The sequence below is a fragment of the Condylura cristata genome, unplaced genomic scaffold (assembly GCF_000260355.1).
Source record: "Condylura cristata isolate star-nosed mole 26May11 unplaced genomic scaffold, ConCri1.0 scaffold00005, whole genome shotgun sequence".
Lineage (NCBI taxonomy): Eukaryota > Metazoa > Chordata > Mammalia > Eulipotyphla > Talpidae > Condylura > Condylura cristata.
This window is the reverse complement of record NW_004567106.1, coordinates 41,591,986-41,608,727: the sequence shown is the minus strand read 5'-3', so window position 1 is coordinate 41,608,727 and position 16,742 is coordinate 41,591,986. Positions and strand designations below refer to the sequence as shown.

The following is a 16,742-nucleotide window of genomic DNA, read 5'->3' as shown; positions in this document are numbered from 1 at the left end:
AGTCAGGACTACATTTCCTTATCTTGACTAAGGATGTCATCCTTTTCAAAGGAGAGAGTATATAAATCCATACTGTGATTAACATATTAAGGGTTTCTACATGAAGGGTCTGCTTTTTAAGATGATAGGTTCTTACATTTTTTGAGCTTGACATGTAGAGGCAGTACTTTAAACACTTTATATGGCTTAACTTTTGACAATAATCATATGAGGGGGTATTCTTCTTCTTTTACAGATGTAGAATTTGAGGCATTGAGAGCTTAAATAGCTGGTTCAAGATCATATAGATAGGAAAGAGAAGAATCCAAGCTTTAACCCAGATCTCCTAGCTATTATATCACAATGCCTCTTTGCTAAAGGGCTTAGTCTAAAGAGTTTATGATAGATACAGAGGACATTAAATTGGCAACCTTAAATCTTTACTCAGCTGAACCTTAGCTTTTGAAGAAATGCATGGGCCCAGGATTAATTATAAACTGAATTCCATAAAACCATTTTCTGGAATTAATGACTATGGATGTAACTACTATAATGGTAGCAAATGCTGAAAATATGCCAAATGACATAATTGTGTAAATGTGGTACACATAAGGAAATCACTAGCATGCATAATTGTAGCACAAGGGTGAGTTTGCAAGATTCTTTGTTAAATTAAATAAAGATGTATATAAACACAAAGCCCAGGTTTAATTTTAAAGATGAAAGGAAGAACTTATTTGTAGATTTTGATCAAGATTAAACAAATTACATATTAAACACTGTCAAAATACTTCTTTTAAAATCACATGCACAGTAAGTGCTTTACCAAGCTCAAATAAGACTAGTTTTCCATCTGATGTCCTTTGTGAACCAGATGGGGTACAAATCTGGTTCAGCACCAGGTTTCCTCATCTTTTTGAAAAAAACCTGGGACTGAAGCCCTTTATGGAGCTCAATGTTATCTTATTTACATGTGTCTTCAAACCATTTCAAAGCATGTTGTTTGATTAAGGCATTTATTGCACTTGTAAGGTATGCAAAAATTCTATCACTGCCATTTCCAAAATGAGAAAAGGAGTCAAATATGCCCTCTGTAAAAGAAATAAGAGACACATCAAACAGACATACAAGTTCCCTAGTAGTTGACTGTGAGAAGAAAGAAAAGAAGTAGGTAGTAGATGTGATTCCCTATGGTTATTTTTTTCTTTTAGATCTGAGTCATTTTGCTACTGTTTTCTTCTCGTTGTGGGTTTAAGACATTCCAGTTAGGGTAATGTATCCTACCATGAAGTCGAACACCATAAAGAGGCATCCCAGAAAGTCAGTCTCAGTTCTTGGGATTAATACCAAATAAAGATCACCTTTATCTATGAAGCCAACTTAGCTAACCATGAACGCTATGAGCCTACGGTGACATCAATATTACAGGATGATTCATAAAGGAACTAGGAACAGAATTAAGTGATGGCAGAGATAACCAATATCTGAAGAAGATTCAGAAACACTATTGTGAGTGTCAGATTTGTTTGGTGAAACATATATTGAAAACATACATGGAATAATTATCCACATACATATTTAGCTCCATGCACACTAAAATAAAACTATAAAAATATGTATAGAATTGAATATCTTGTAGACCTGATTTGAACTGCAGGTCAAGACTTTTGGGCCTATAATTTGCATTATTTCTAAAAATTACATGTTTTAAAGATTACAGGATTTCTGACAGGGGAAAACAAAATATCTCATAAGTATTTTCAGTGTACCACACTACATAGTGTTAATGTTCATCTTATAGGTATATTTTAAAAACGGGCAAGATTATCTCTATAGGTAAGTAAGATGATTTAGTCTTATATTTGTCCCACAAATACAAGACACAGGTTTTATTCATTTGACATCTCCAAGTTTTAGAGGTAGAACAGATCAGAGTTTACCCACTTCAACTCTTATTTAGTGAAATTGCAATAATAACTAGAAATAAAGAAAGAAGCATAATAATTCCAACTTACAGGCTTTGGAGTTTTCCATGGAGAAAAGAAACCTGGAATAAAGAAAACAATATTTGAACTTTGAAAATATACCCCATTACCAGTTATGGGTGGCATGATATTAAAATAATTGCAGGTTACTTTAAATTAATTAACAGCACACAATAATGACAATATAAAATTCTTCATGGCTGTATAGTTTTCTTCAAGAAGCCCAGATATATTTATTGGGATTACATAAATGATTCTAAGGTCATTTTCTTTTTTGGCAGCTGGGGATTCTATTCTAAAGCACAGAGGAGTATGAGGCTGACAAATGGTAAACTAGTTTATAAAATGTAAGAAAAACTGAGTCATTCTTAGGGATCATTGTGTCACAGCCTGAGAGAGAAGATAGAAATGTCAATTAACCTTTGCTTAGTATAATAAGTAATCTTGCTTTGTACAGTTAAAAATCAATAAAACTTCATTAGTCCTAAATTTAAAAAGTGTAGACCTACCATGAATCAGATACTTAGTAACTTTTATGGGTCTGTTCTGCTAAGATCTTATTTAGAGCAGATACCTATTTTATTATTCTTCTATCCAAGTGTCATACAATGTTTTGCATGAATAAAATGTTCAAAGTGTTTATTAGTTGAATGAATCAGCGTATCAAGCTCTTAACACCAATGGCAGGATGACTGGATTAACTCTGTTGTGACCCAAGTAAGCACTAAGATATTTAAAAGGGTAAGTGAATTCCCATTTCTTTTATTATTATTATTATTATTATTATTATTTTAACATATAGAATTAGTTAAAAAAAGTTTAAAAATACCAGGCATACACTGGTCCTAGCAAGCCCAATATATATATATATATATTTTTAAAGATTTATTTATTCATATAGAACTGGGGTACAGGCCAGAGATGTGGAGGGTGAGAGGATTCACCAGGCACAGAGTGGGGTGCAGAACAGGCAGATGGACGAAGTACACTGCTGAGGGGAGCAGCGGGCGGGTCAGGAGAGGTCTGCCACGCCATGTGGGTAACCTCCAGGGCAGGTGGGAATCGAACTCATGCGGAAGTGGCTTAAGCTTCTCAGTGCAGTGCTCTAACCCACTGTGCCACCAGGGAGGGCCCGCCCAATATATTCTAGAGAAGTCCAGAAGTACCTGCTTTTCATATCACAGCTATCTTCTTTTAACAATTTCTTTAGGTTAATATTAGGTGGTATCTGATAAAATGCTGAGTATACATGAAAATATACTACATACTATGTTTACCCATTTTAAAACTGGGACTTGTACAAGACAGAAGTAGTGTAAGACAATTTATAAGAATTATTTACAGAAATGGACACACATGTATCTGGACACTTAAAACCATCCAACTCAGCTGAGGCAAAAATGCTAGCTGCATTTTAACACACCCTGTGAAGAATCAATGTTTTATTTTATGAAAAAGTGGGTATATAACCTGTCGTGTTTCTCAACTTTCTTTGGGATCCAAGAGTTAAATTTAAGGCTCAAGTGTAGTAATTATCTTACCTATGGAGATAAACAGAAATAGCCTACTTTCTCACATACCCTGTAATTTCTTATGTTATTTTTTTTTTCAAATAATGAGAAAACTCCTGCTCAAAGTGTGGTTTGACTATAATTTAATTATAATTATTTAGTCATATTATTTTTTTGAAAAACAGATTAAAAATAGCAAATTTGTGTATTTGACTCATTCTGTAAAACACCAATAAAAACAACTTGGCTTTTAATTATAAGGTGAAATATTCTAGGCCACTTAATCATTATTTTCAGTGAGTGACAAAACTTGTTTTCTGCCTTCTGAGATTGCCAACAATATCTTTGAGAAAAGGTATATTTGGTAAATTCCCCCAATATCAACAAACTCTATTAATTCCTGTATTTCTTTGTATTGTCACTTCTGTCTTGGAGTGCTGGGACAGTTTCAGTATTTGCTGTTTTACATTTGTTAGGTGCTGGGAGTTAGTAGTGATCACAGTTTTGATACAGATATATTGAAAACTGTTTCTCTATTTTGGGGATTTTGTTCTCACGTGGGACAAATCTTAAGAGCGGACCATTCCTCTTATGGAAAATTTGTAATCATCTGACCACTTAGAGGTAATGGTGCCAGAACTAAAATGCATAAGCAGATTATTGTTAAGGTCAGACAAGGGGAGAGGTTTGTTTAACTAGAATACCTTTCAACATAGGTACTTCAGCATCTGTCTTTTGAAGGCTGTTTTATTCAGCCTGACCTCAGACCACTGGCACAGCACAGGACATTTTTATTGTTTCCATTATAGCAGTTTCTGTAATATTTCTAATGCTGATTTGTGCTGTGGAGACTTTAGTTTCTGAAGCAATAGTTGCCCTTCCTGAGTCACTGTCAAATAACAGCTGCTGGCTGCAGAGCAAGCAATTTTAGGTAATAAGAAAAAGCACTGGGATAGGTTTCCTAAAAATAAATAACTTAGATGATTATGTTTCTTTGGCAAATTATCAATCAAGCTATAAGGATTTAAATTAAGATGAACAGAAAGCATCTAGTTTGGATATAATCAACATGGCACCAGTAAGCCTTAAGGTTAAAATTTCTACATAACTAAACTCCAGTTTTGGACTCAATGTCATTACATTGGAAGAGATAGAATTACTTTCGCACCATCACAATGTGGGTCAAATCATATTATAAATGTACATTAATATATAATTATATATCATATAAATATTATAGTAATATATATTATATAATATAATTATTGTAATAATTATATGTAACTACTATATTACATATAGTTATATATAATACACACACACACACATATATACATACACACACACACATTCTATCAATATATCTATCTATATTTGGTAGGTTCTCTAGGAACCTAGCCTGTTACCAATATTCAATTAATCATCACCCTTTTCTTTCTCTGAAGTCATTCTGGCAGGAGATAGAGAGATCACAAGTTTTTGGTTTGCTAACACTATTCCTTTTGGGGTTTCTCACTATACATTTCCTCAGAGGGAAATGAGAGCAGGAATGTAAATAAATTTTTCTTCTAAAATTTCCTTAAAATGACTTAATCCATTTTCCATATATCATTTTATTGTTGTATTTGTGTGTTTGCGTACAAATGTAAACTATCTAATCCTGAGCCTTAAAATAACAAAAGCAGAAGACCTCAAGGTAGAGTTGTGACCAAACTGAAACATGTATTGGGACATGAGAAAAAAAATAAGAGAATAAATGGAAAAAACTAGATGCAGCAAATAAAGACATTTAGGTGCATAATGCAAATTTCAAAACAGGATTAGAGCTCTAAAATCTGTCTTTAGACTCAGAAATAAAATTAAAATACGTTTTTACTCTGCACTTAAAAGCACAGTGAGATGGGCAGGAAACAAGCACAATGCAAATGTCTTTAACAAGAAATTGTGGTACTTGAAAATGGAAGAGTTGAGAAGACAAAACTGTGATTGAGATTAAAATTCAATTCTGCATGTCAGCTAAAGACAATTTTTAATAAGCTAACTACAGGAATATGGTTTCTAGATAAAACACAATATGCCCAGTTAAATTTGAATTTCAGTTTTTAGTATAAAGATACCCTGACAATATTTGCATGAGACATATATATTGTATGGGGCATACTTATAGCAAAAATTATTTCTTTTATTTGTGCTTCTTTAAATTCAGTTAAACTAGGAATATCATATTTTTATTTTCTAAATCTGAACATCCTCTATAAGGAAATTTTATTTATGTCCTGTATAAGCACTTAAAAATAATAACACAATTGTAATATCTACTGTAGGTAGTAACCACTCAATTCTGTAAAAACCCAGAGAGTACTTAATATTTCCTTTTCTTGCACTCCCATCAATGTTTTATTGCCAGGAATCTAGCTTTACAGAAAGCTGAGAAAATCCATGTGATATACAGATCACTGGATTGTTTGGTTGTCTGTTATCTGTAACCTTGACTGAGGTCTCATCTCCCAGGATGCAGAATTCTGTGTGGCCAATTCTGCTGGTGTCACAAAGGACTGTTTTCAAATTGTTTAGTGATGGGTCAGCACCACTGTCTTACTCCAAGAGGAAGGTTCCCCAGAATGGCTCTTTCAGAACCCACTTCTTACAACTAGTAATACCTAAAACATAAGAACACTGGCCAATTTACATGAGTTCTGAACAAAGAGCCACTGTGCATGTGAGTTATTTGGTATGAGATTTATTTTTATTTTTTTAAAAAAATTAAATTTATGCATACAGAACTGGGGTACAGTCCAGAAGTCCAGAGGTGCAGGGGTGGTGAGAGGATTCACCAGAGACAGAGTGGGGAGCAGAACAGGCCAACTAATAAAGTACACTGCTGAGGGGAGCAGTAGGTGAGTCAGAAGAGGTCTGCTGTACCATGTGGGTCACCTACCCTACCGGGGATTGAACTGAAGCAGCTGAGCCAAGCTTCACAATGCTGTGTCTTAACCCGTTGTGCCACCAGGGAAGGACCTGGGAAGAGATTTGTCTTATTTATTTTCAGAAGGCAAAAGTTGATGAGTTTTCTTAAAATTGCCCCAGTTCGAATAAGGGGTCGAAAATATAACAAAAAGCAATTTTATGGGCAGGTCCTTCACTTTATCTTCAATTTGGATAATATCATAGCAATTTGTGAAGATGCTAGAAATTTCCCCAAGCAGAGCTAAATCTTCCAATGTGCCTCCACACTCCATTCAATATATTAAACTCCCATTTACACATATGAAATGGTTTTTTTCCATTGAAGTACCTCCTGCAACCCGACTCCAGGTCTGAAGATTGTAACAGTTTCATATATTTTATAGGGGGGCTCTATAGTTAATAAAAAATGATGGACATGCAGAGGAAACACTTTCTATTTCTCCCTTGCTTTAAGCAGAAAAGGAATAGCAAACATTTTGAAACAAAGTACAGTTTTACTGTAGAGGTCCCTGCCCTGGATTAATAAAACCCGTGTCTTCATTTTGTTTAAAGAAGACAGAGACAACAGCATGCCTGTATGCTGAACAGTGCACTTAAATATGGCTAATATCACAAATTTCTACATAACTTACCACAAGTAAAACAATAAAGCAATAAGACAATGAAAAGGTAAAAAAAAGAACAAAAGTGCATGCCTCATACATGAGTAAGAAATTTTGCTTCACAGGCCTTGTGGCCTCTGCTGGAGGACAGGGGGCCCCTGTACACCCACCTGGGCTCTCCACCTGCTGTGCTGCCCAGGCTCATGAAGGTCCATAACTTACTTATGGTAAGTTATGTAGAAATTTGTGATATTAGCTATATTTAAGTACACCATGCAGCATACATGCATGCCGTTGTCTTTGTCTTCTCTAAGCAAAATGAAGATACAGGTTTTATTGATCTAGGGCAGGGACCTTTGGACAGGTTCCTACTACTTTTCTGAAAGTATTTTGGGGACTCTGAGAAACTCTTTGAATACAAGAAATCTATTTAATTATTTTTTCCCCAAAGGGGGAAAAGCCCAGGGTTTTATAATCTCCAGCTGGGGCTTACTTGAGGGAGGAAAAATACTATCAATAAAGTTAATCTTTAATTTAAAGATCCTACTATTTCCTAGTCTGGCAAAATTTTCATCAGAAATTCTGCCTTTGGTAAATGTAAGCCAGCAAGGTAATGAGCTAATTTCCATTAAAGCTAGTGCAATGTTATTCACTTCTTGTCTGGTTTTGGACTGATTCATGTATTTCTTATTAAAATTCATCAAATGGGCAAAGCCCTGTAGTTCCATAGATAATTTGTTTAAGCTATCTGCAGTAAGTGAAAGGGCATTTTTCTTGATGAAAACTGACCTAGGCTAAGAAATGACCTTTCCTGTAAGTGATTGTGGGCATCCATGTGCCCAGACCTCACAGTACCACCTTTTAAACAAGCAAAATATTCAATTTGCAAGGAAAATTTCAAATTGCTGCCATCTATGGCTTGGATAATCTACTTTTATGTGGTGAGCTTTCTTTGCACTGCTTTAAAAAGATTCTGCACTTTTAATATAAAGTGTTTTTCTTATAAACACTACAAGATTTTTTTCCAAAGGCCATTTCTCCCTAGTTTTGTTCCTTATGGAGAAAGCAACTCTACCATTTCAAGTAATCCCAATGAGTATCTAGAAAGGATAAACTTGCATATGTTGTCTCCTGATAAACTCAACTACATAAAGAATATGTTCAAAATAAACCAGGTAAGGCAAATGGCCTCCAACAGAAATAAAAAAACGGACTGGAAAAGTAAGAGAAGTGTCAGGGTGGCTAACACTCACAGCAAAGAGAGGCTGGCAGAAAATATTAACAATCACAAAGGGTTTTTAAATTTATGTTCTGAACAAGACCATGAGCAACGAAGAGAGAAGTTGCTGCTGGGTTTATGGCACACTGTAAACAGCTGGCAAAGAATACGTGAAAGGATATCAGTAGTTGCAAATAGAAAATTCCAACTCCAAGTTACATTTTATGTACAATGATGTATGTAGACCATTAAAACCTAAAGAAAAACTTTTTTTTTAGGAAACCCATCTAGGAATACCTTTAATTTAAGACAGATAAAATGTCTGCTTTGGTACTTTACATAAACATTAAATATTTATTGAGTTGTGGGTGTTTCATAAGCACCATAAATTCAGCATAGTAAAAGTGGAAACTTTGATTTTTCTTTCCTGTCTGTTGTCTACTTTGGTAACTTTTACTTGCCCCTCCAAATTTTTAAGGCAGGAACATGAAGTCCTATCTTCACCTTCATTTCTTTATTGCTAAATACTGTCTATTCAACCCTAAAGTTTATTTCAAATCCATTTCTCTCCATCTCCTCTGGTATCATCTCTTGCCTGGGCTGAATCACAGCAAATTTGCTGTCATTACTGATTATGATCATGCTTTAAAAAAAATGGATTTCCTTCTGCGTTTAGGATAGAACATGAAACCTACAAGACCCTGTATCAACTGGTCCCTCCTTCCCAGACACCTTATGGGTTATAGCCTTTCACTCATTAAAGTAAAGTGAAAGTTAAGTTTTTCTAACCAGAGGGCCTTGCACAAGCACCTTCATTTTCCCAACCTCTTTCATTTTCAGACAGCTACCTCTGATTATAAATCAGGGGAGCTTGATGTATAGTCAGGGATACATTTTGGGCTTTTATTTTAAATCAAAGTTCTCTATTATAGTTTTTCATTGCTTTTGTAATTTTCCTCTATTATGGTCCCCATGACCACTTGTGCTTGTATTACAAAGCCATATTTACGTACCTAGGTTTGTAAAAGTATTAGTGAGGTGTCCATCTCCCCAACTAGAGTATAAATTACATTTGGAGAGGGATCATCTATCTATTTTGTTCATAGTGAATTTCCAGGACTTATTACAAAGGTTGGCATAAGGTGGATATTTCAACAGATACACTGAATGCACAGATAACAGTAGTGGAGGATAAAGAAGGTAGAAGAAGACGACAGATATTAGGACAATTGATGAGGCCAGGTGTTTGGTGGAGATGGAGGAATGGTATTAAGGAGAAAATTTAATCTATAAAGACTGAACCCTTGGAAACCTGGATGATGGCATCCTTAGCTGAGGAAAGAAATACAATAAAGAAATTTTTTGCATGATTGAATTGAGTTTGAGGTGCCTTTGGGAATTTGGGTTCAGGCAAAGTAGCAGTGTATATCTCATGTCAGTGGAAGTATCAGCTTAAAGTTAAAATAATGCAGCAAGTGTAGCAAGCCAAGTGATCTCTTAGGATAAGTAGAAGAATGGATGACCTGTTGAGGTAACAGAGCTTCATGTCCTTTCTCCTTACCCACTCCTGACCTTGGCCAGGTATGTGAGACTCTATGCTGTAAACAGTAGAATTGTAGATGAGTGTTGTACAAGCGATTGCTGTTGAGACAAAATAAAGCTTGAGACCTGCAGCTCCATCACTGGAGAACTCAAGTTGATCTCTATATCAATTATTTCTTGCAGTATTAGACTTGCCTTCTTTTTTTTTTTTAACCGAAGAAAGTTATATTTAATCATGTATAGATGAAAAAGAATTATTACTTCAAAGCAAAAGGAGCCTCATAGAGTGCTTATGACAGCAGCTGAAAAGGAAGAACATTACTTGAGTTCTAACCACTTATTGCAATGCTGGTCACAGATAACAATATATGATTGGTAAACTTTGTACTTGAGATGAACTTCCCCTTCCAAATTTTGTTTCTGTTTCTGTTTTAGTGTGGGACTTTCATTGAGCTAACGCCAGTTTACACCACTAGATGACTTGGAGGAATAGTTTCACGGCCTTTTGGATATAGAGTTACTGATTCCAATAAGTGTTTTAATTTTTCAAGATAATTCCAAGCCCTCTTATTTGTTTATTAGTCTGTTTACTTCGTCAAGCTTCACTTTGCTTGGTCTTTGCCCTTCAGCCGGCTCTGCCCATTGCTAATTTTCAAAAGTTACCTCTAGTATCCAAGAATTCTAAGGGTGTTTTTTTTTTTTTTTGCCAGTGTCTTCTGTTTTCTGCAGTGTACCTTTTTCAACATCATGCTCTTAATCGACAAGCCTAATGACCTCCCCCCCTTTTTTTTTTTTTACATATTTATCAATTTTGTTATAGAGGGAAGATTTATTCAGACTCAGGCTCATGGTCCTCATTTCTGCACATTCGACTGCACAAAATGAGCACATGTGCACACCTTAGAGCCAGGTTTTCAATGATAATGATGTTGTACAGCTTTGCTGGACAGCAGGGGAGACCTTCTCTTGACACAACTTCCTAATTTCATGTTACTTGTTTTAGGGCAGAAACATTTGGGTTGTAAAATAATTTCAGACAGTCACAATATTCACTCTATCCTACCTTAAGTCATCTTAGTGCTCTGCTCCTCCCATGGTGCTCAATATGATTGTGCCAAGTACCCCAGGAGGCAATTCATCATCACCCTCTCCTCTCACTTTCTCCTCTGCTGTACTCTGGGATTTGAGATTTCAGAGTTAACTGAAAGGGGGATGAGATCAAAACACAACTTCTCCTGCCCTGTAAAGCAGTGCATAAGTAGCTTTATCAATGCTGGAATCTGTGAATCCCTAACATTATCTTTTTAATGTCACATTGACACTTCACTGGGATACTGGGAGGAAACATACAACATCCTTGACCTGATGTCATTTACTTCTTGGTCACATCATCTGTTAGTGTAAAGAATGATTGATGATTTACATGCACACAAAATAAGGAACTCTATGGACTGACATTTGTTTATTTCCTGTTCTGACCAACCTAACCAACTAACTTTTGAAATCAATCTTCACTTAAGGTTCGAGTTTCCTTGAGGAGCATCATTTAGGTACTGCTGGTGGACATAAAAAGAACACATATCATCATAGGATTGCCTTGGAATGTAGTTTCCAATAATCAAAGTCACACAACAGAGAGAACAATAAATTTGTTTTGTTTGAATTCTTGATGCGATTGAAATTTGCTTTCCCTTGCCCTCCTTATCATCCAGGGTCTTCTGGGGTACATCTAGAGAGGAAGGAAAGATGGGTCTAGTGGGTTCACTGTGGAGGAAAGAGCCAGAGCCCTCATCACAGTCTATGGACCACCAGGAGGAACATTACAACTCAAGTTTGTGAACTGATGTTCTATAAAACATGGAAACAAAAGATGCCATTTTAGTTAGGGGTCTTCCCAAAGCTAGGTCTGAGATGAGGACGAGGATGACCCCAGAAGTACAAGTAAAGAATGGTGTTAAGTCAGTGAAGCTAAACATACTAATGAAAAATCACGGTGAGTGCTGTGGCCTCAGTCCCCAGTGGGTTTTCTGAGAACCCTGAGGAGCACACACCACAGTCTCCCTCTGGTGAATGGGGCATTTCTCTTGCTGTCCTCTGCCATGGGGGAGACTCGAATGGCTGGTCTCAGGGAGTGCTGACTCTCCCACATTTCTGTGTTCTTGCATAAGACTGAAGAAGAATCTCTATAGCACACAACACTCTCAGGCAGAAAATAAGAGACTCTGGTGCCTGAGGCATGATTCTTTTGGTTTGCAGGAAAAGTCCACAGCTGACTTTGAATGCAGGAGAGTTGAAGATACAGAGTAGGGAAGCCTGTTGATGAAAACAGACAAACCAAATCTGCAGTGGGAGGAAAATCTAAGTAAATATGCACTTCAATGACTATTTTTGGGAACCAAGGATTTACAGAAAGTTAAAATGGGGATGGCGAGTGTGTTTCAGCTCTCATGCCAGCTCTGATCACTGGCTGCCTGCAGTGCTGTGTTCAGGAGGATTCCCAGCTGGCTCAGTAGGAAATTGAACCTTTATCAATTAGCGATCCCAGACATGGAAATGGGAGGCCAGGGGGCAGCATGTGAACCATGTATTTGACATCCACTTTTAAAGTGGAGACATTTTTCTTTTATTAATGTAAGAAACAGAGGAGACATATCCTTAATGAAGTATAATAAATTCTTCTACAGATTTGACCTTTCAAAATGCACAGCATGTGGAGCATCTTCGGTTAATAGGAGAATTCTCCAATTATTAATGTTATGAATAAGACTGGGATAAACTTCAAAGGCACAGCCTTTATAACAGGCCTTAGCTCTGACCTGCTGCATGTTTCAAGTAAACATGCTAAATTTTGTTTCTCACTGCTATGTAAAAAATCAAAATATGAAAGGCATCAAAGGCAGACAATATTCAGTAGTGTCATGGCCTAGTCATAGTTCATTTTGGGGGGATGGAATGAGAACACTTGTGGTTGAGATCAGTAATTGATAAAGGCTCAGCTTTTTGTGGTAACTTTTTCTCTCTTCCATGAATCTAAAGGTTCCCTGAAGGCATGGTGCCATCTATATTTTTGTTCATAACTGCTTCTCTAATGTCTAGCACAATGCCTAGCACACAGCAGGTGCTCACTAAATATTTGTTAAATCAGTAAATGTCAAAATGCATTTATCAATATCTAAAAATTAGTTTATTTCTCTCTAGAAATATCTTACATTTACTTAGCAGTTTGTCATTTAAATAGCAGTTTGGGTATGCAGTAATCTATTCCTTTTGAAATCCTGCAGAGGAGGCTGGGAGAACACTACTATGTATATTTTGGAGAGAGTGTACCAAGGTTCTGATGGTGTTCTGACTACAGACATGCAAGAGAGGTGGCAGAACCAGGACTTGTCCACATCTTCTCCCACTCCAAGGCTCACGTTCTCTCCCCACTATCTGCTATAGAAAGATGACAAGTCACAGTGCAATTAATAGTCAAGTTAGTTGCTATGATCTTGTCCTAAGGTCTTCCAGATCAGCATATTGACTTGCAGTCTTTATTTGGCTTTGACTGTTGGTTTTAGTCAGTAGCATAAAAACAGCCAGCAGGGCCCTCCCTGGTGGCACAGCGGGTTAAAGCACTGCACTAAGAAGTGAAAGCCACTTCCGCATGAGTTCCATCCCCACCTGCCCCAGAGGTGACCACATGGCGCCTGCCCCGGAGGTGACCACATGGCGTGGCAGACCTCTCCTGACCCGCCCGCTGCTCCCCTCAGCAGTGTACTTCGTCGATCTGCCTGTTCTGCTCCCCACTCTGTCTCTGGTGAATCCTCTCACCCTCCGCAACTCTGGCCTGTACCCCAGTTCTGTACGAATAAATAAATATTTAAAAAAAAAACCAGCCAGCAGCAGGGACCAACAGGTGGCCCATGACATTGGGGGCATACTGGCAGAAGATGAGCTACTAGGTACATCATAACCTAATATGTAATTACTTGCTCCTTAGAGACACCATCAGAAGAGGCATCATTCCAAGGTGCTGTTCTGCTTAGGAAAGAAAGTTAACTCTTAATTAGAGACCCTGTGATATCCACAGGGCAGACCTGGAAACTGGAAAGCAAGCTAGACACAGATGTCTAGGACTTGGGCAGAGCACAAAGCCCTCTCCAACTTTTAGTGTTCCATAATGTCATTCAACCACCCTGCTTGACAGATGACAGAGTGAGGGGACCTCTTGGGCTGTCAGCAGTATGCCATGCTTGGAGTTGTGGGAGCCATTTAGGCAGCCAAGTTCTCATTTACAGACGTTAACATAGTGTGTCCACCAAAACACCCCAGAAATTACAACTTAATCACCAGACATGTACAAGCATCAGGAGTGTGATGTCCATCTTCCAGAAAAGGAGGGAGAGCAATGCTTACCTACCCCTTTACTAGTTGATCTGTCTTTACATAACACCATGTTTTGTTTGGGTTTTCCTCTTTGCAAAATAAGTGAAGGCAGGGACTACATTTGCACTGGCAGAACTACATTTATTGTTACCAATTAATTCTAACTGATCCCACATAAACACTTTTCAGTTGAGTTGAATTCCATTATGTTGTCAGCTTACTTTTGAGTAATTTGCCATTATGTTCAGTCGTTTTTTTTTTTTTTAAAAAAAAAAAACAACAAAGGAGGAGATTTCAGGTTTTCAACAACCTCATTATCTAGAGTTTGAAAAAGTGTGAACCACCTCTGTAACCTGCACATGACAAATAATGCTTTGTCACTGGGCCCCTGGGAGCCATGTGGGTCTGGTTTGCTTTCTGAAGCTGCATCCATTCTCGCCTTGGGTTTTACACACCATGGATCTAGATTTTAATTTGTCATTGAGTGAACCAGTGGAGAACTATGTTTGATGGCAAAGGGTGGCAGATTACAGCCCAACAGGCGCCTCTCGCCACAGCTGGCACCCTGCTCCTGTGGAATCTGGTACTTTATCACAGCCGACATTTCATGTCTCCTCTGTCCTCATCTGCCTCCCACGTGATGGGGAACTGGAACATTATCTTCCTTCTGTGTAGATGAAGGTCAAACTGTGACTCCAGCCACTGCCCCTGCTGATGGGCTGCTCTGACTAATGATGACTAATGCTAAGCAAAGGTGCCTGGGATCCTGCTGCTGCTACCTTTTTAAATGAGATCAGGGTTCACGCCCGAGTCCTTTGTTCTCACTTTACACTCCTTTCCTGGGGGTCCCTCCGCTCTGACTTTAGTTTTTGTCTGCAGGAGCACAATTTGTAGTGTTTCTCTGATCTTGACCTCTACTATTTAGATGCCTCAGGTGCTGGCATCCCTCCCTTCTCACTGAGCATGTATTCATCTTGAAACAAAGAATTACTGAATGAATCCTGCTGGTCCAGTGTTGTCTATATGCACTGTACTAAACTAAAGGTAGTACTTGATTTTGCTGAATCTACTTCCTCTCCTGTTGCCCCTTTTCCTCCTTTACAGACACCCTCATTGAAGCTGAGCTTATTTATCACCAAGACTTGTTCTAATTGTTTGAGAATTCTAAATCAGTTTCTCAATCTGCCCTCCAGTCCAGTTTAAGTCTAAGCATCTGTTTGTAGCTAAATGGTCTGTTCAAGTCCAATAATAAAGGGCAGTCCCTTTCTTACACCTTCAACAACCCCTAAGTCTATAAATGGCAATGGCAACACCCAGTCCTCTAAACTAGACTTATTAGAAATGCGTTCTCTCCACTCCCTGCATATTCCATCAGTCCTGCAGATCCCATCTTTGGGATTGCTTTCCTCTCCATCCCCCTTCCTGCATTTCACTCAGGACTCCAGAACCTCATACCTTCTTGCCTGCACTGCTGCGAATGACCTCTGACTGCTCACTTTTTTCCTTTATTATTGCCCTCTAATCAGCTTTTCTACGTTGCTAAATAAGTCTTTTTCCCCCTCATTATCAACTCTTCTATGTCCTTTCTCCCTTCTGCTCTCTCAACCTCAAAGTCCTCACTTTATTAATGTCCATCATTTTAAGAAGTATTTTACTTTGTTGAATTCTCTGCTATGTAAATGTCCAATTTTTTGTCACTCTTTTATTTCACTACACATAATTCCCTCAAACTCCTTCCATTTTGTTATTAATAGCAAGATTTTATCTTTCCTTAGGCTAAATGATATCTTACATTGTAGATGTAACACATTTTTTCAATTTAGTCTCCTACTGATGACCATGTCTTAGGTATTGTAAATGTGCTGTAATAAACACTGTACATATGCATACTTTTTGAGATTTCACACTGTTTGGATAAATGCCAGAGTGGGGATTGCCAGGCCATAGACTATTTTCATTTTTTGAGATAAATCCAGGTTGCTTTCCAAAATGACTATACCAGTTTACATTTCCACCAACAGTGTAAAGGTTCCACTTTCTCTGTATCTTCTCCAGTACTTGTTGCTAGGGGTCTCTTTGATCCTTGGTGGTATGAGATAGTATCTCATTATGGTCTTAATCACTTTCTTTGAGGTGATGATGAATATTCTGTCATGTATCTATTGGTCTTTTGAAGATCCTCTTTGGTGAATTATCCATTCAAATCTGATGCCCATTTATTAACTGGGTTGTTTGCTTTTTATTACTGAATTGTATAAATTTAAAAGAAATATATCTTAGATATTACCCCCTATGTAATATGTACATATTTTCTCCTATTCAATGGGATGTCTTAATCTACTTTTTTTTTCTCTTACCATGTAAAATATTTTTAATTTAAGGTAATTCCAATTGTTTACTTTTGCTTTTAATTCCCTTGCTTTAGGGAATGGTAGAAGTGAAGTATTCAAAAACATCTTTATCATTGATGTCATGGAACATATATCACCTTCTATATATATATATATTTTTAAGATTTACTTATGCATACAGAACTAGGATACATATATCACCTTCTATATATATATAT

At 37.2% G+C, this 16,742-nt stretch overlaps 1 protein-coding gene across 3 annotated transcripts in view; it reads right to left on the bottom strand.

Annotated features, from left to right (window-relative positions):
- Positions 1-16,742, bottom strand: part of MAGI2 (membrane associated guanylate kinase, WW and PDZ domain containing 2) — a 458,519-nt gene that overhangs the window by 140,170 nt on the left and 301,607 nt on the right. For all 3 annotated transcript variants that reach the window (XM_012720830.1, XM_012720831.1, XM_012720832.1), the window contains exon 9: positions 1,995-2,026. In XM_012720830.1, the coding sequence (XP_012576284.1) occupies positions 1,995-2,026 (32 nt within the window). The remainder of the gene's footprint in view (positions 1-1,994; positions 2,027-16,742) is intronic.